Consider the following 19,920-nt stretch of genomic DNA (forward strand, 5'->3'; position numbering starts at 1 on the left):
TATCCAATGTTTTCAACATAACATAAACAGTAAAGTGCAAGAAGATATGTCAGAATTTTAGAATAAAAGTGAAGTGCTTTTCCATTTGGAGGCTCATAAAAAATCTGATGTCTTTTTGTCTCTCTCTGTATGTTATGAGGCTGCTTTTCTGAAATAATTCAATTAACAGTTGTATAGTGCCTGTCGTACAAAATATAGTTTTATCAATACAGGAAAAGTGAAATATACTTTAGAAGCAATTAATAGATCTCTTTCTAATAATATTTTAGGACTTTTCTAGAGAAAGCTCTTTTAAGAGCTTTTTCAATAAGTTTGTTTTTTAGTTCATCAATCTGAAAATTTTTACTTCAGATTGATTTTAATATGAAGTGAAGAATATTTTTTCCCTCCTATACAGTTAGTATAGTATATACTGTATAATTTTTCCTTATTCTCTGTGAGGAACCACCATATTCTAGAATGTGTTCTTGTACATTAAGCAGTATAAAACATCATGCTACATGTAGAAATAATCATACCTTAACTGTAATCACCAAAAAGGTTACTTTATCCAAATTTTTACCTAAAAAAAATATTTTTACCTATAAAAAAAATATTTCATTCTGAGAGCTGTGGTTGATTCACAAAATGCCAGACAGCTAAATTAAAAAGGAGCATATCACCTCATGAGATGTCTTTGTCATTGTTAGAGGCAACTTGACATCAAGGTGATTGAAGGCATGAATTTCACTGTGCACTTCTAAATTATAGCTCTATAAGAAAGCATAAAAACTCCAGGGGCTTGAGGTTGGTTGCCCATAACCTTGTTTAATGCGAGTACCTCCATTTAATTGTTCTTGTAACAATGTGACTGCTTGCACCTTTTGAACATCATGAGAAGTAGTAGATAAATATAAAATTATGGAATTATTTAAGAGGTGCCTCATGTCCAGAGTTTATAAGTTTTGATAGATATTTCATACTTAATAAGTTTAGCAGCTAGTGAGTTTGAGTTCAGTGGTTTGTTTTTTCCCTGACCTGTTACCCTGCCAACCAAATTTCATTATTTCCTGTACAAAGTGCACCATTGTGTTTGTATCTTGATAGCATGCATTGCACTTGGGAATTATTCACTTCTTCAGAAAAAAAAAAAAAAAAAAAAAAAGGATAATGGTTAAAGTTTAGGCAAAAGAATTAACTTTTACATCATTTTTTATGGTTTGGTTTTTTTCTCAAGTAAATGACACTGCTGTCTGATTTTGGTGAGTGAGGTAGATGATGACTTTTAGTATAACAGCTATGAAGGGAAAAATGACAAGTTCAGGCAAGTCCAGCAGATTGGGATATGTTACATTCTTTTATCCAACTCAACAAATCTTTTTGAACTGTGGGCATCTTGATAAAAATACAGATATTTTTAGCCCATGAGACCTCAACTGTGTGGTTCCACTCATGGCTGCATTATTGAATGATGCCCGCTATTCAAGAAAGTATTCCTCTGTGCAGATTTTTTCCTATTGCCAGAGTTCTTACTTGACCACTGTGACAATTTTTGGAGGCAAAATATGGCTGATGATGGTGTCACTTTTCCAAATTAGGAAGATGGAGCAGATTCAGATCCTGACTGTATAACTTTTCATGGGGGATGAAACATGGGTTAGGGGGAAAAAACCTTAAAAAGTATATTGAAATAATAACGAACAAATTTAAGTACTAATGGAGAGAGCAAAATGAAGTTTACCTAATGGTGATTTCTGAACATTTTTATTTCCTGTAGTATCCCAATAACTATTGAAAACCTGAAAAAAAATTACAGCAGGATTGTCTTTCCATACGTACTCGTGTAAATGAAATTGTGAAAATAATATAAAATAACAGTTAAATAAGATAAACTGCTTTTGGTTTTTTTGGTTTTTTTTAAAGCTAAAACTATGCCTGTAAACCATATTTCTGTAGGCTCTTATGTTGCTGTAGTTTATGCAGCTTTTGGTACTTCACTGAGCAATGTGGCTGTTGGTCATCTGTATTGTCTCCGGGGAGAACCATGAGCAATGGAGTGTATTGTTTTGTCAGGTTCTATTTGTTTCAGGTTTTATAAAATAAGCACAGTGATTCCATATTTATAAGCAAATCTAGGTTAGAGAAATGAATTTCTCACATTAATCTGAAGATAGTCCTTGTTAGGCTAGATTTTTTTTTTTTGCATTTGGATTATCTGAGTGCTTAGCAAAACAACAGTTGAGATAATTGTCTTGAATTATCACAGATGAAGGTAAGCATCATGTAAAGTGAACTCCTGTAAACAGAATTGAAATTGAGAACTATATTTTAGCATTTAATACGATGTGTTTTGCCCTGCAGTTCTTTTAATTGTACATGGCTAACGTGTCCATAAGAGTCATTTGGTATCAGGCTACCGCGCATTCTCCCGCGGAATTTGCGCAGTTGTAAATGAAACATAAAAGCAGAAAAAGTGCCCAGCGTGTGTTATCAAATGGGAGCTGTGTGCAGCTAATGTATGCAGCAGTTCAGGCGCTATCAGATGTAAATGATGAGGTGATATTGATGAAAGGAGGGGATTGAGGTCTCGGGGGGCGCTGGTGACGGATTGAACAGAAGCGGCCTCGCGCCGCACGTAACTCAAGTCTGTCGTCTTCACCGCTCAAAGCCGTAATGGGAGGTGGCAGTCTGAAATGAGTTGCCACGGCAAAGAGTATTATTTTTGAAATGCTTTCACACAAATCACTAGGCCCTGCATACAACTTAGTTTCATGCTTTAATGTCATCAGGAGGCACAAATTGGTGTGTCTAATTGTTTGCCACCTGCCAGCAAAATGAGCTGCCAGGCAGCCAGACGGGTTTGATTGTCTGTCAGCTCTTCAATAGATTGAGAGTGACAACATCAAAAATTTCACTTCAAACTCTGAAGCTTTGAGCAGCTTTTCAGAGACCTCTTCCCCACAAGTACTTCTGGACAACTGCATTTTTCAATTAGTTTTCAATATATTGCTGCCTTCTGCCTCATCTGTCTTAAGGTAGCTGTAATTACATTATGAGCTATATAAACAGATTTCTGGGACACAGGAGCCTGGATCCTCAAAGTTATGACATGTCTTTTAACGTCAGATTGAATTTCTTGAAAATGGCATCCAGGTTGACATTTTTAGAAGCAAACACAAAGGGTTATTTCACCTAGATTTGCAACTAATGGAGCATAACTCACCAATAATTCCTTTTTGCCTTCTCATCTTTTGTCTGACAAAATTCAGTCCCTCTTATTGATTTTTAGGGTTTGGGGATTTCTTGTTTCTTTTTTTTTGGTCAATTTGCATTGGTTCCACTACATCATTATGGTTTTTGAATTTGTTTGTGATTCTACTCAGTATTGCATTTTGAAGCTTACACTTGTTCCTCTCTACTTTTTTCTAGTATAGATTTCTAACATGTGTCCTACTATTGAAATAGAGAGTGCTTGTGGGTTTATGTCTCATTTATTATTTTTTCAAACTGAGGTAATTTACATCTCTTTTCTGTTCTTAGAATTATTTCAATGGGAAAAATGCTTGCATAAGCAGAAAATCTTGAGTTCCTAGAAATTAGAAGATCAGGATGTTTTTGCTGCTATTAAAGATGTGGTTTTCTTTTAATCCATTATCATTTCATAAATTTGAAGATTATGAGTTTTCTTACTTTACATAGTCAGTGAAGTTTTTAGGAACATATTTGAGAATATTTTGGAGGACACATCTTTGAAGTATTTTAGTTTAGATTTTTGCAGTTTTTGTTTTTGGGTTGGCTTTTTTTTGTCTTCTCTGACAGAAGGACCTTGGGGCCAGGTGCTAGAAAAGGTGGACAGCTTGTGAGATTCAGCCAGGTCTCATACTTTGGGTGTCACAGTAGTGTGTGAACATATAAATGAAATACTTAATCAGTAGTGTGGGGATTAAAGGACTCATCTGGTTCTAGTTCATTTAAGTTAATTTTCAGTATCTTTGTGCAGTGGAGCCTGGCTCAAAGAAAATACTTGACAGCTCCTCTAGAATATATTTTTCTAAGTTAGCAGTAAAAATACACTCCAGAGAATGAGGTGTGGTTTCAGATCCTGTTAGAGAAGAAGTTGCATTGTCTGTTTTCCTGGAGAGTGCCTTAGTCACTCATTTAGTAAATATAATAAAAGACAAAGGGAAAGCTCATCACCACCTCAGCTGTTTGTTTAGAAAAAAAAATCATCTTAAATTTATGAATAGGTTCAAGTCAACTGAAATTTGGTATATTAACCCTCAATTTATTTTCATTGGGATGTAATCACATTCCCCATGTCTATCATTTAGCAGTATATACACAGGTAGCTCTTTCAAAACTCCTCTTATCACCTGTGTGAGTCTTTTCTTATTCATATACATGGAGATGTAAGTATATCTGGCTTGAAGGTGATGAGGAGAAACCAGCATCTCCTTATTCTCTAATATAATTCACTGGCTATATAGATGAAAATTGTGCTGCATTTTTGTCTTGCTGTTTACCCTATCTGCCTTCTTTAACAGGACTGATTGCAGCTTTGTAGCCTTACCTTTTTTTTTTCAACATATATACAGGATTAGGTTCCTCACCCATACTCATTTTCACCTCATATTGATTGTTTCTTTGTTTTTTTTTTTTCTATATTTGATGATGTTCCTGACATTTAATGCATCACATGTTCACTTAGATTCTTTTCAGTTTCTTCAAACTTATTAAACTTCCAGTATTTCCCATTTCTCTGTTCAGCCAAGACCATTAATCTCTCTTAATAATTAGCTTTCTTATCTTTTAAAGTTTTCTTTGTTTCTTGTCAGTATTTTAGATCATTTTAGATGCTTCAGGTAATTTATCCTGGATGCAAAGGACAGAATTTCTTTGCAAATAAATACTTACTCCTCTGCCTGATCCAAGAGTGAGGATCAATGCTTTTCATGTTCTTGTCCTAAAACCACACCTAAGATCATTTACTTTCTTCTAGTTAGAGATAAGCAATTTTTGTTTAGTAGATAAGAATCATTTAATGTGCTTGAAGATCTGGAGGTTTTGGTGCATATGTGCATATAATCCATGGATATTCAGCCCTAATATTTCATTTGCATAGGTCCCAACAATTATATACTTCTGTGAGCCTTCCATATCTTTTCTACAACTCATGTGTATACCTCACAATTTTTTAATTGTCTTTTTTTCTCCATGTCTGTTTACTCTGAGTTAAACCTTTCCTCCTTAGTATCAGATGTATCTTCCCTTGATGCAATCAGCCTAATAGAAGGTTGTTTAAAGAAGGATTCATAATGTGTTCAGCACATGGTAACGTTGCAGGCTCGGGTCAGAGTCGGGTTGAAATCAGAAAGAACAGGGGGTAAACAACAGTATAAATGTTTTATAAAGGACTAGATATGTACAGAGATATGGCCATATAAATGAGAAGCTTTCAGAGAAGAAATATTAAGCTTTCTTTTCAGAGATTAAGTTAATCTTGCTGTAGGAACAAGGTAGCGTGTAATATAGCAGACAAATTGCCACCCACTTTCTACTGTGATTTCTTCTGAAACCTCTGAAGTTACTGTTTGACACAGAGCAATTCTATGAAAAACTTGCCTGAAGTCTGTGCTGCCTTTTGAAGAAAGCTTGAAAAATCCTCATGCTTTCTGCTGCTGTGGGGGAGGAGGAGCAAGAATATTAATTCAGCCTTAAGAGGTTTCACGTATCCCACAAGAGAGTAAAGTGATTCTAATTTAATTGCTGCTGCTCAGATAGGTAGCTCAAGACATCCAGTATTGAAGGCTTATCTCTGACCTTTATGTTGACCACAGTGATTAAGTTGGAAAGCCTTTAAATTTTAAAATGGAGAAGAGATACAGGAAGTGAATTGCAGAGAAAGAGAAAATATAGAGCTGTATAACCTGATTTGTCTGTCACCAGCACTGTGTAGCTAAATATTTAAGTAAAGTCAATTTGAGGAAGTGATAGGGTTTTTTAATTTTCATTTTCTCTTTTTGCATTTCAATGCATTAATGACATTATTTTCTATCTAGTTGTTTCATGCAAATTTCTAAACCCCAGAAGAATCCTGTAGCTATTTGCTGAGGTTATTTAATGAACCAGCAATGCATAAGTAGTATGGGGGTTGAATCAACAACACTCATCTTAAGCATGATATGAATTACGATGACTTCAGGCTCAGGTTTAAAACTGATAAAGGGCACTAAAAGTAAAGGAGCAGTTATTAGTAGCCACAGGTACATTTAGAATTGTGAATCACCCAACAAACACAGAAATAAAATCAGTTGCTACAGACAATTACTGCTAAGTTTTTGCTGACTAAATAATTGGGAATCATTGGAGACCATGATGTGATTCAGACAACTGTGGGCCAGTTTGGAACATTTAGGGAGTCTGAAATATGTTTTACAAAACAAGGCTTAAAATGAAATACAGAAGTGTATATAACCTTTTCTTCTAGTTGTAGATTTCTGTTATGGAAGAAAAACCTGAATGCCTGACAGATACATGTAAGGCATCTATCACAGTGAATTCATCCCTCAAATCATATTATGCTCAATTATAATTCTTCTTTTATAAGTCTGATTTTTTTATTTGTCTGTTTTCACTGTGTGTGCTGTTGGAGTGGTTAGATTGGTTAAAAGACTTTCTTTACTTGAAGGACAGTCATTCTCTTTCACCTTTCATGTTCTGCTGTCTCTCTTATTGTTTTGCACATTTTTGACCACTCTGTTGTATTGTTCACACAGCTTTTCTGTCTGCTTCATCTAGATGTCATTCTGTATTCACTCACTGTATTTTGTTTTATCAGTAGGAACGAGACATTTTGACAAGGTCACCATGTATGTCATGTCAGAAAGCTGCATTTTCTTTCAGTCTGGGATGATGTCATCTCACTGATTTTTCCCTATTCTTATGGTAGAGAGGTTTCTCTTGCTATTTCTTGACAATTTATTATTTAACAGCACCTGACCTATCCCAGTGTGGTGATTTAGACATACAAAACAATGCCAACTGTGTGTAGAGCGTTATATCTGTGGGATTTGGGAAGGGTTGTTCTTCTTGCTATAGAAGCCGTATTTCAGTCCTAAATGGCACTCATTAGGGGTCCCTTCCAAACCAAACTGATCCTGTTTTATCCAGGAAATAAAGCTGATGTATGTGGTCTTTGCTGTGGAAAGTTAGGTGATCTTTTGGACACTATGAAAGACCACTGAACTGTTTAAACATGAGGAGGAAGACCTTGAATTTTGCTTCATCTCTAGAAAAGTAGCAGGAAAATAGGAAATACTTCCACAATGATTGCATTGCCAATTTAGCAGATACTAATGCTAGGCTTTATATGAGGGGAAAATTGTTTTTCTTAAAATAAAACATGTCTTTCACTCACAGTGTGTGACATTTGGAAACACTAGAATGGGTGTGTGTCTAAGGAGACTTTTCAGCAGTCAAGCATCCTTCCTGCTTGCATCCAAATAAGAGGTCCAGGATCTGCTCCAGGGGCATGGAGAGCATGGGATGACAGCTGTCAAGTTTTCCTCACATCTCCTATGTCCTTTATATGTTGGCCACTTTTTCCAGATTTTGGATATTACTGTTTTTACCATTATGGACCTGCCAACAGTCTCTCTGTCCATCCCAAGCTCTTTGAGACATTATCCTTCACAGTTTTTGTCTGCAAGGTCATCTTGTTAAGCTACACGTTTGCCTGTGGCCTTGGTGACCTGATAATCTGTGTGCCATTAGAATAGGCCAGTCTAAGATGCCTTTTTCTCCTGTCTCTTTCCTTCTTGTGCTCCAGCATAAAAATGCTCTCATTCATTCTTCATTCACCCTTTCTATTTCAATTCTCCACAAAGGTAGAGGGTAATGACAGTAGTTTCCTTTTGAAATTAACATAATTTGGAAATATTCCCACTTAAGAAACAAGTCCTAATTTCTTCTTGTGTTTTTATGACACTACAGGGATTTTGCTTTTGCATACTTATTCAGTATTGTAACCCAAATTCAAATATTTGGTTGAGGTATTAATTGAAATAGAGATCTTTGTATGTAGTAGGTTGGGGCTAACTTTAGGAAATTTCATGGTGTTATGGAGCAGCTTAATCTAACCCCTGTAGACCCAGCTTTGTTCAGCTGTAGCTGCTGCTATGTAAACACTTCATATGAGCAGTGATTGTAAGGTTATTAACTACAGACAAAAGCAGTTATTTTAGGGTCACTTATCTTAATCAATAGCTCTTGCATTGTTCAAATTCATCTCCTCCTAGTGTAAATGGCCTGAGACAAAAACCCATCGACATGCCTAGACTTACCTCTCTAACAGTGTGTGCTTCAGGGCAAGGGTAAACTGTTCAGATTGCAGGGGCTTCAACTGCCACCCCTCTAAAGAAAGCAAGGAAAAAAATATTTCTAGATTGTTTGATACACTGCCACCTCTTTAAAATTCAGGGATATGGAAGATTTAGACATATAGGAACAAAGTACATTACCATAAAACATTGTGCCACACCCTATGATTTATTATATGCCATCATATTTACACAGAAGTGTAACAAAATAGTTACTGAAGGAAGTTCTTGACCAAAATGTGGCCCCATCACCCTAAATAATTGCCTTTTTTATCACAATGATTAATTTTAAAGAAGAGTGTGTCTGCTTAAACAGAAAATGTACATGATGATAAAAATATATTGTTCAATATTATACAAATATGATTTCTTTCAGGTTTGTTTTTCACTCAAATTTGCCACTAAAATGGACTTTTAAGGAGGAGGGGGTTTTATAAATAAATGGAAATACGAAAAAGAAAAATGTAAACATAATTGCTTCCACTATGAGAGCTGCTCAGTGTTGAAAAAATATTGTGTCTAAAGAGCAAGTCTTTTAGTCTTCACACTTGAAAAACCTCTAAGTGTGATTTCAAATTAGGTTAAAAAGTGTTTGTTTGAGTGCAGTGTTGCCTGCTTATATTTGATATTATGCTGGATTTTTGTATGAAAGCCCTGTTCTCTTCTTAAAAGCTTCAAATTCTCAAGACTGCTTTTCAAACCTCAGCAATATCAATACTGTGAAAGCACATATTTATTGTGTTGCATTTTTGCTGTTCAGTGCACATCATGTGCTATTGATTTAAATTAAGATGAAAGAAGACTGAAATCTAAAATTTTTTCTTAGTCATCTCTGTGAAAGACTGATAAGTTCATGGGACTGAGGAGTAACCTACTGTATTCAAATGGGCAGATGAAAGGCAAAAAAATTGTTATCTTAGGTAACTTCATTAGGATCAACAAATTCACAGTCTTTATGACTGCATGCATATAGACTTTTAGTCTGCTAGCATAATTTCTGACAGCTAACATTATCTTTGCAAATCTAGAACACATTGCAGTGTTACACTGTTGATAGCAGTGTTCCCAACATATTGAGATGGTGGAGTCTTTCCATTTTGTGGGTGTTGGAAGACAAATTAGGTTCTTCGGAGTCACATGAAACTGCAGAATAAGGATAGAAGTATGGTTTGAGGACCTGTTAACACAGTTTTACTCTGTTTCAGGAAAATTAAGAAAATTTACAATATTATGTCTTTCTCAGCAATGGCATCATACAACAGCCTAAACCCCTCACAATGAAAAACTCTTCCTTTCTCTGTTGTGCAATTTCAGTAATCTGTTGTTTCTTTTTCCACAGGAGTGTGGTTGTCCCAGTGAAGAAGCCCCCTCCAGGTAGCCTGGCTGTCACCACTGTTGGAGCTGCCACAGCTGGGAGCGGACTGCCACCGGGTAGTACACCTAATATATTTGCTGCAACAGGAGCTACACCAAAAAGTATGATTAATACAACAGGTATTGTCCTTAAATATTCTTGTGACCCTCATTTTGTCTTTGTTTTTTGTTTTGTTGCCTTTAGTGGTGTTTTGTTTTTTAATCATCTTCGTGTTGTTTTTCTTGTAGGGTTTTTTTTTGTTTTGTTTTCCAAAATAAAACCTGGAAAGATTAAACTTTGGCCGTTATTAGAGACAGTGTTTTCCCTTGGTCTATATTTATTATCTTTGATAGTGCACACTGGACTTGCACAGCCTTAAATAAATTATTGAATAGCCTCAATATTGTTTTATAAGTTCATTTTAGAATTGAAATGAGCTAACTGCTCTAGTGCTGTGCAGTAAAGGATATTTATGTGATACATGCCAATTAATCCCTCCTTATGTCCCGAAGAAAGTAGAGACATGTAGCTACTTAATAAACATATCGTGATTGTAGAGGGTGAATATTTTGGACAATTAATATTAATATCAGTGAAAATTCTGCTCTTTTTGGAAGGTCTTTTAGTAAGAAGCTAATGAATTTAACTGAATTCATGCCTTATCAATAGTTGTTTCTTGTTACCTATAGAAGGAGGAGTAAATCTTCTTTAAAAATTATTTTTAATACTAGTAATGGGGGTCTCTATCATGAAGGAGCCTGTGGACAATGGAGACTGGTTTCCATTGAGAATGAATCCTTACTGAGAGTAACTGATATTTAATTTAAACTCATTTGAAATGTCTTCTTTCTTTCTAAAAAAAGCAAAAGCGCTTGAGAGAAGAGCGCTCTTCAAGGATATCACAACTTCAGTCGAGGGTTGAGAATGTGAAAATCTCTGTGGGGTTGCAGCAAATAGAGGGGGATGCTTTTGGCATCCCTCTACTTTATGGAGTAATATGAACTCTTTTTTTTTCTTTCCTTTTGCAGATTACCTTTAATACCTGGTAATAGAACTTTGATTTTTCCAAGGATAAAAAAACCCTCTAAACTTAAAATCTAATTTTCCTTAGCCAGATGGGAGGAATGAATACTCTGAATAATATTACTGCTTCTCTCAACATTTCCATTTGTGTAGACACTTCTGTTAATCTTGAATGGATTTCCTTTTAGGTATTCTTATGTCATGCAAAAAATATCCTGCACTGGAAACCTTGTTTTCCAAATGATACTGAATAGTAATAAGCTTTTCAGTCTTCTTACTGATTAAATATCTGAACTATTTTGGCTGGAATGTAGTAGCTCTCGTTTGTAAGTAATTGCATTTTCATCAGTCATTTCCCCCATACTGCTCTCTTAGTAGAGGGCAGTATTGCAGAAGCCATGGTACAGTCACTGTGGATTAAAGGCTCCTTTTTTTGACAGATCTTACACTATTTTTTTAAATGAAATTGTTTTTGATCCTAATCTATGGATTAGCTTGATTAAATGAAAAATACTGATTGAATGGAATTTCAGCAAGTATGAGGTTCAATCAGAACTATATATGTACTGAATTCTATAGTAAAGCATTATAAAAAGATTTGAATTTTGGAGATATAAGTTTTATATTAACATTTTAGAAATGCTAAACACATACTAATGATAGTTTAAAAAAGTAGTATCCCATTGAAAATATATAAGTAAATATTAGATTAAAATGCTCATTTCACCATTTTTAATTATGCTATGCCTATGATAGTCAAAACACTGACTCGCATGTCAGTTTTTAAGACATATATCTAAAAGCTTTCTGGTTTATATACTTTAAATCTATTAAATATCTATGTTCTTGATAATTTTAAAGTAGTGTATAGAATTTAATTGAACAGCACCTTTTTTTTTTCTTATGATAAAAAGGAAACAGAATGCAATTTTTTAGAAACACTAGATGTCCCCCCAAACCTATTTACAGTTGTTTTTACAGTATGTCACAGATACTCTAGAAATACAGTTATAGCTATGTGATGGGTAGCACAATCTAAAAGGTATATTCTGTGCTGGACTTATGTGAAAGGTGCTTTTCTATAGTTATTCATGGGTTATAGTTGGTGTTTACATTCCATCTGCCATCACTGTCACAGTCAATGTCATGTCATGACTTAATGAAATGTATGTTACTGAAGTCCTTTAGTGCTGTGAATGCATCTTTGGGGAGATAGATTTTCCCCCTTCATCTTTTTATGTAAGAAACTGGGTTTATAGTTTCTTAGACTGGATTTCTGTAATTCATATCCTGATTCTTACTCCTATGCTAATCCAATAGTTCTAGGTCTGTTTGATTTTCTGGAAACCTAGCTGGTTGAACAATTTAGCAACTGCATTTTTAAACAACCTCAATGAAGAAAATTTCATTTTGGAAGGAAAAGGGAATAAACAATAAAAATATACATTCTTTATGTATATATGAATGAAAATAAGTGAAAAAATGCACAAATGCACATGCAGAGACATATATATAAAAAAAGGCTTAATCTTTCTTAGGCTATCCTATTCTCAGTTAAGTTGCTGTGATTCTTAGGTTGGGAGAGATAACCTACCTTATATTTTGTATTTCTCAATGTGTTTGGGTACATTTTGAATTTGTATTTAATCCAAGTCGGAACACACAGTGTAAACCACAATCCATATCCCAATCCCATTATTAAAAAAACCTGCCTAAATCAGTTCCTAGTCTAAATACTGAACCTCACCAGCTACTTTAGTGTCAGCAAGCCCAGTAAATCCTGCTTGCATTTTGATAGTGTTTTGAATTTAAATGTTCTTAAAATTATCCAGTCAAAATTCCAATCTTTACCTTCTTTTATCAGTAAAAAATATCTAAAGAAAAATTAAAAGAAAAAAATCGTTCCTGCTGCCACTGTTTTTCGCACTCACCAGCATTTAACCTCTACTTCAGTGCTGGCTGGCTGCTTAAGCAGTTACAAAACCATAAATGCTTTGTAGATCTCTGCAGGACACTGAAAAATAATATATATCTGTAATGCAAAGGGCAGTGATGTATCAACTGCTAAAACTGACCACAAACAGGGAGTTAACAATTACAATTTTTGAAAATGACCAGAATAATGTCATTGATCTCTGAACAGGAGTTCTTCACCCTCCATTGCTAACTTGGATAAATCTTGTTGCCTGTCAGCCTCTTTGGTAGCATTGCAGTTCCTCAGGCTTTGAACTCCAAGTACAAGACTGTTTGTAGCTACCTCTCTTGCAGTGATGTGTTGCAGAAGGACTGTGCAGAACAGGGACAGCATTTATCACAGCACTCTCACTGTTCATGGCCTCTCTGAGCCTTTGCTGGTTTGCTTCAGAGAGGCTGAACTCACAGCACCATTTCAGCAAACATGATAGATTGGCATTTAGAGTCTAAGTTTAGCTCTCAGCTCTGACCCAGATCACTTCAAGTATAAATGTATGCTCTGTGTGCATCTTTTTTTCTGGGCAGCTGTTCACAACCCATAGAAATTATACCCCCACTGCCCTCCTTCTTTTTAAGGTCTTACAATTCTTGACTCAAGGAAGGAAACAGAAAAATTGTAATTAGAGTCTTAATATTCTCAGACACCAATTTCCCCCATTACTTTCTGAAGTGATGTACATTTTCTATCTTCCCTGTCATTTTTTAAATTCTAATTTAGTTTCTGCCTGTAGTTGCAACTGGGCAGCCAACTGTGCATATATAAATATATTTTAAGAAATATTTAAAATTTTATTCTCTACTCAAGCTCTTCTTAAGTACACCTTTATTTTGCTCTACAGTATGATGTAAAATTATTTTCAACTTTGGAATATTATTTGGGAGTAGTGGAAATGAGGTAAGGATTTATTTTGCCTGATTTTTAAAAGATTTCAAGCTTATCATTTTTATACTACCAAAGTTGTAATAATTTTTTGATAACCATATGGAAAGGTTTTCACTATTTTAGAATAAATAACATTATTTCCATACTTAGAAGTAGATTAATAAAACAAGGACTATTTTAAAAGTTTTGTTTCTTAAGACTGAATTAAGGTTTGTGTTTTTTGGGGGACAGGTGCAGTAGACTCAGGATCTTCTTCTTCCTCTTCGTCATCCAGCTTTGTGAATGGTGCTACCAGCAAAAATCTGCCAGCTGTGCAAACTGTTGCTCCAATGCCAGAGGATTCAGCTGAAAATATGAGGTACACAAGATCTATCTTTTAATTTAATTATAATTTCTCTTCCCAAATTACTGTAAAAAAATTACTTATTTAATGTGTATTACTGTAGTTACACATGTGCTACAGTGTATATACTTTTTGGGTACCAAGGATGTGCATACTAAAATAACACTTCACTGAAAATCTCAGTTTTTCAACTGAAGGGTCTAACTTGTTCAAACTATGTCAGACACTAAAACTTCATTGAAGAAATTTTTCAGCTGGCAGGTTTATTTCTTTATTCAAGTACATATTGGAAAGTAGGCATTTTGGTAATGGAGCAGTAGGAAGTGGAAGGAGGCACTCAACCTATACTGAGCAAGTGAAGGCCTGTGATAAACTGGAGAGGACAAAACCAGACCTGCATTTGAAGATGATAATAAAAATTTTACTTGTTCTGGGGTGCTTTGCAAATACTGTGGAATTTGAGGCTAACACACTGCTGAGTCTGACATGACATTTCCATTTACTTAAAGCCATTTAAAATCTGTAAAATTTAATCAAATTATGATCATCTTCTTTTCTTAAGAAGCTTAAAGAAACTTTTAAAAACAGGTGTGATTTGACATCATTTAACTTCTGTTGTGACGTGTTTTAACAATCATGGTCTCTTTTTTTTTCACAGTATCACTGCAAAGCTTGAAAGAGCTTTAGAAAAAGTGGCTCCTCTCCTGCGAGAAATCTTTGTTGATTTTGCCCCTTTCCTGTCTCGAACATTATTGGGGAGCCATGGACAAGAGCTGTTGATTGAAGGTACTGTTCTCTTATGACATTGTATTGTATTAGCTATTATTCATTTGATATGAACAATTCTTTATTTTCACTAAACTTTAGAGATATTTTTGATAAATTAATTAATCAGTTGTGAATACCTTGTGATTTCACTTCTTTGCATTTAATTTCATTTAAAGAAGTTAAAAGTGATAGCTTTTGTACCCTTCTTTTCTCCTGAGATGCTGTGTAATGATACATCCTGTCACAAAATACTCTATATAGTTTGCCTTTCTCTTCTCACAATAATTCAGTGCTTCAGCCTGACTTTGAGAAACTAGTGAAAATACAATGAAAAAGTATAAACTACTCCCCAGAAGAAAATAAAAAGAAGACCATGTTCCAACATCATTGATGCCTGTATTTGTATTTGGTAGGGCTGTTTTCTCCTCAGGCACGTCAGTTGGATTCACAGAGGCACATAAAGAGCTGTCCCTAGAGGGGGAAAAAAACCTGATATATTTTAAAGAAAAATATCCTTAACCACTTCCATGGATTTTTATGTGCTGTCTTTAATACTTCATAATTAGAAAATTGGCTTCATAAATGAGGCAGGAAGTAATGCAGAAGTTACATGGAACGTGCAAATATGGCAAGCTCATGAAGAGTCAGTACTAATGCAGCTAAAATAGTGAAGGGGGAATTTGCATGAGCATGCACTGCTCCCAGGTCTTGTATTCAGAGGAATATATTCAGCCAAGTAAACTTTTTCCTTCCAGTATTGTTCTGACACAGAGTATTGTTGTTCATTGAGAGGAAAAAGTCTCATTCTGGCAAGGCTTATAGTATGTAAAGATCTACATAGAAAAAAATACAGCTTTGTGTTCAAATTCCAAACCCCTTTCTATTATACATGTATTTTACCTAAATATTAGTGTACAGTTTTTCTATGGTAATTCCATTATTGCATCTCACAGTGTTGGCTTCTGTTACTAGAAATATTTACATCTTGTAACTGAAATTTTATAGAACCTTTTCTTCTTTCATCTTCTTATTGTTTAATAATATTATTCTTTAATAATACCAAGGAATGGTATAGTAACATAGTAATACTCAGAAGCTTCAGGTATTTTTTTATTGTTAATTTTATAGCTTGTAAGTTGCACTTCTCACTTAATGACACCTAAATTAATGGTCTGAGATTCACGTTGAGATGGCTGAAAGATAATTTATGGGTTACCTTCCTAACTTCTTATTTCAGTGAAGTTAGTTGCAAGATTTGTACTAGTATTATCCTTTTCCATTTGGCAATTGATTAGTTGCACTATAGGTTTCATAAAATATGACTAAAATTGTCTTGGTTTTACCTGAGCTCCTTCACTGATTAAAAAAATTCTTCATTGGTGTCATTCTGATTTTGTCTTTTTGTCAGATCCATAGCATGAACAGTTCCCAGAATATGACAAAGACTGAAAGGCTAGAATGTCACATGAATCTCCAATTATACAGCAGTATTTAATCTCACTGCTTATCCAGAGAGAAAGATGTTTTGTTGGAGTGTTTCTGGCTTGTAGCATGTTTCTGATAACTGCTTGGAGTATCATTCCATATTTTACCACATCTTTGACTTACCCACCCAATTTAGAATCAGAAAACATTGTTCACAAACCAAACACTGAGTTCCAAAACAAGTAATGTCCTTTCCATCGTTTTTCTTTAATGTTAAGGGTAACCTTCTCTTCAATCACTCTCTCATTCCTGATTTGTAAAAACCAGTCCTTTCTTCCCAAGATATTGAAATAGCAATCTGGGAAGTAAAAAAAATCCAAGCACACCATAGATTTTTATACTGTGGGACTTGAATTTTTCTTTGCCATGTCTAAAATACTTGGGCTTTTTTTCTTCTTAACAGCGGATTCAGAGAGGCTTTTATAGTCATTGTGTACTTCTGATCTTTCCTTTCTTGATTGCCTCTATGAGACCCTTTTTCTCAACTAAACTGAATTCTTGCCTAGTTAAGATGCCTTTGAAAAATAATTCCAAATTCTCCCTTATTCTGATACCTGATTTATTTGAGAAATTTCCTGTCATTCCTTACTGGTAGTAGTCTTGAAGTATTTGAAAGTGCTTTCCAGGTAATGACTCAAAAAAGAGGGATTTAGCTGTGTTATTCAGGATGTGAGAGTGCATAGAATTCCTTTGGGGCTTTGATAATTGAAATTTGACTTTTTTTTTTTTTTTTTTTACTGGCAAGCAGTAATTAACTTTACACTTTCATATGCAATGGTTTAATTTGTTACTCTGTATGTAAAGGCTTTAGTTATAAGAATCAAAAAGGAGCAAATAAACTTTTTTTAATTAAGTCTTAGGGCACTTGTCTGTTTTTCAAATTGATCACCATTAAAACATCTGTTGCATTCTATGAAGTATGTACTTTCAAGCTTGATAATAATATAATAATACCTTTCCTTCTTTGCTGTTTTTCAAAACCTCCTTATGGTATGAAGTTTTTCTGCTATCACATTTTGCTAAAATCAGAGTGCTGTAAGACATCCTTGATGCCATGTGCTTTTTACTGAGGCTCTTTCTAGTGCTCTTGTGCATGTGTATGTGTAAGAAATGCTAAATCATTTTCACTTTGGTAAGAATGTACACAGTCTTGTAGATGACTGCATATTGAAGAGCTCAAAGTAAAAGGAAGCAGAAAATAAAATAACTTTAAAACTTCTAATACAGATTACTCATGCAAATTTTCCAGACTATTTGATGCTTTATGATAGCTGTTGTTTTTATATTTTTAGAAATGTGCATACAGTTTATTTATGATATCACCTTTTTGTAATAGTTCAGCTGCCTCAAACCTTTGGTGAAAAATCTTGAAGTCATATCCTTTGTACATTACACTTTATCATCATTCTGTCCCATGGAAGACTGGCTTATCTATTGTTTGAGTAAATTATATTTAATGTCTTAGTGCCTTCTTAACTTTTGATTGGAGTTGAAATGAACAGGCTGCAATGATCTTGCCAGTCTAGACCAAAAACTTAGGCCACTAATACTTGAAATTGTTCATTTTTCTTGTTTTGGTAAACTCCTAAATGTGACTGGTAACGGAGGAACCCTACCAGGTAATAATCTGACATTGTAATATATATTTATTGGTAAAATTCCTCATCTATTTACTCTACAAAAATTACTAAATTACTAATTACTGAAATAGATACTTGCTCCTTTTTCTAAAACCAATTCTTTCTTCAAAGGTATCTTACACTCAACTGCATTTCAAATGTTTCATCAACTTCTCAGAATATTTCATAAATAGAAAATATTTTCAATGATGGGTTAAAAGAGACCTTTTTGCATTTGAATGCAAATAGCTTCAAACAGAGCATACCAGAACCAGCCCAACACTGCTGTGGTTCGTCAACTGAGGTTCTTCCAATGCCTCAGAGAGCAGAAGTTGCAAAGGTTAAAATTGTCCCTACAGAGTCTAATTGGAAACAAACATGCAATGTGTGTAGGTCACATATTTGAGCTTAGCAGAGCTCATTGTGGAGTTCCATTTAACACTTGCACAGATATGTTTTCGCTAACTAGTTTCCATATGGTCTGCAAATTCCCTCCATGTAAAGTGCATGACTACATTCTAGCTTTTAGGTGAAAATGTTACAGGCAAGTGTAATCTGATCTATAGCTGAAAGAAAAGCTATATCCTCTTTTTGTCAAGCACAGATGGGTAAAAGTATTTCCACCACAGCTATTCGTGGAGTGTCTGGAGCTGTAAGAATGGGTCCATAATTGAAACATAGTCACATAGAATGTTCTCCCTTCTCTTGAGTGAGGTACCAAAGAAGCTTCACTGATGCTTTTACTTTGCTGTATCATGAGCTGGGTAGAAGGTCAGCCAGGTAGACCTTCTCCAAAGGATCTCTGAGGAATTCCTTGCTGTACATTTGATATGTTTCTGATACAGGCACAATTAAAGTCAGATGACGGAGAGAAGGTTTTTGCGCTGATAGGAGCAGGATCTGTTTCTCCTCATTAACTCACCACATGGCCCTATGAAAATATTCAGTAGAGGTGGTGATGGACTAGCTTTGTATCATGTTTGCCAGGAGGCTTCTTGAAACAATTGAAAAATTGCCCAAAACATTCCTTTAGAAACCACAGATAGAACTTGGGTGCTAAATGACACTACTCTAAAAGCTCCCCAAGACCTCAAGTGTGACATCACAGTGACATCTACTAGTACTGGCACAATTAGTTTCTTAGATCTTGAAGAATACTGAATTTTGTATAAAGAAAAAGCAGGACAACCATTTTCCTTAAGATACTATGGAAATCCAGAAATCCCTTACACTTTCTGGGGAAATTTTACTTTTTTGGAGCCCTTGTGTTTCTCTTAGAAACTTTTCAGAACCTTTGTATTACTGTGTTCAAGGGCACAGATACTGTAAGGTAGAAAAATGCATGTTCTTGCAGAACCTATATCCCCTGCACATATTGTCCTCTCATTCTTTTATCTCACTCTGCAACACTCAAAATATTTTAGATTCTGTGTCTGACTGCTTTCTTCCAACTAACTAAAAATATGGTAACTGCCCAGCCTGTGGAAAAGCCTGTAGCCAACATTTTGAACAAAATAAATAAATTAATTAATATTAGCAAGTAAGAGGGGAAAGGAATAAATAAATAATTTTATGATTTTAAAATTTGTATTAACTAGAATTAACAGCATCTAAATAAAACCTTAAGATATTAATGGTGCTGAAATTTCTGTAATCTATTTTTTCATCCCATTTTGCTTTTTTTATTAACAGTCTTTTTTACAGTGTTGAATTGTTCCTAAGTGCTTAGGTGAAAATATACAAAATGAGAAACAAAGGCATTGCATTGGAGACATATGTTGAATCATTTTCTGGACTAACCAAAACTCAAGAAAAAGTCAGATTTCAACATAGCCAGATGCTGAGTCCAACTTCTAGAAGCAAAGAACACAGATCCATCCTAAGGATCCTAGGAGGTGAGGGACAAAGCCACACAAAGAATGGAAGGATTGCCAAAATAATTGGCAATCCCTTGGCTTGACTCCCTTAGCTCATTGCTGCAGCAACAAAGGCTTGTCCAGTGCCTTGGAAGAATAGATGAGGAGGTGATTTAATTTCTGTGCACGAATTTGGTTAAACTCCCACTATCATCTTCTATAGTCAGCACTTCAAGAACGATGCACACACTGCAGAGG

The 19,920-nt window shown here is 34.8% G+C and overlaps 1 protein-coding gene across 3 annotated transcripts in view; it reads left to right on the plus strand.

Moving 5' to 3' along the window:
- The window catches only part of NBEA (neurobeachin), a 444,651-nt gene that overhangs the window by 171,645 nt on the left and 253,086 nt on the right, over positions 1-19,920 (plus strand). For all 3 annotated transcript variants that reach the window (XM_056503564.1, XM_056503573.1, XM_056503580.1), the window contains 3 exons: positions 9,697-9,851; positions 13,823-13,949; positions 14,593-14,720. In XM_056503564.1, coding sequence (XP_056359539.1) covers positions 9,697-9,851; positions 13,823-13,949; positions 14,593-14,720 — 410 coding nt within the window. The remainder of the gene's footprint in view (positions 1-9,696; positions 9,852-13,822; positions 13,950-14,592; positions 14,721-19,920) is intronic.

The sequence above is a fragment of the Oenanthe melanoleuca genome, chromosome 1 (genome assembly GCF_029582105.1).
Source record: "Oenanthe melanoleuca isolate GR-GAL-2019-014 chromosome 1, OMel1.0, whole genome shotgun sequence".
Classification (NCBI taxonomy): Eukaryota; Metazoa; Chordata; class Aves; order Passeriformes; family Muscicapidae; genus Oenanthe; species Oenanthe melanoleuca.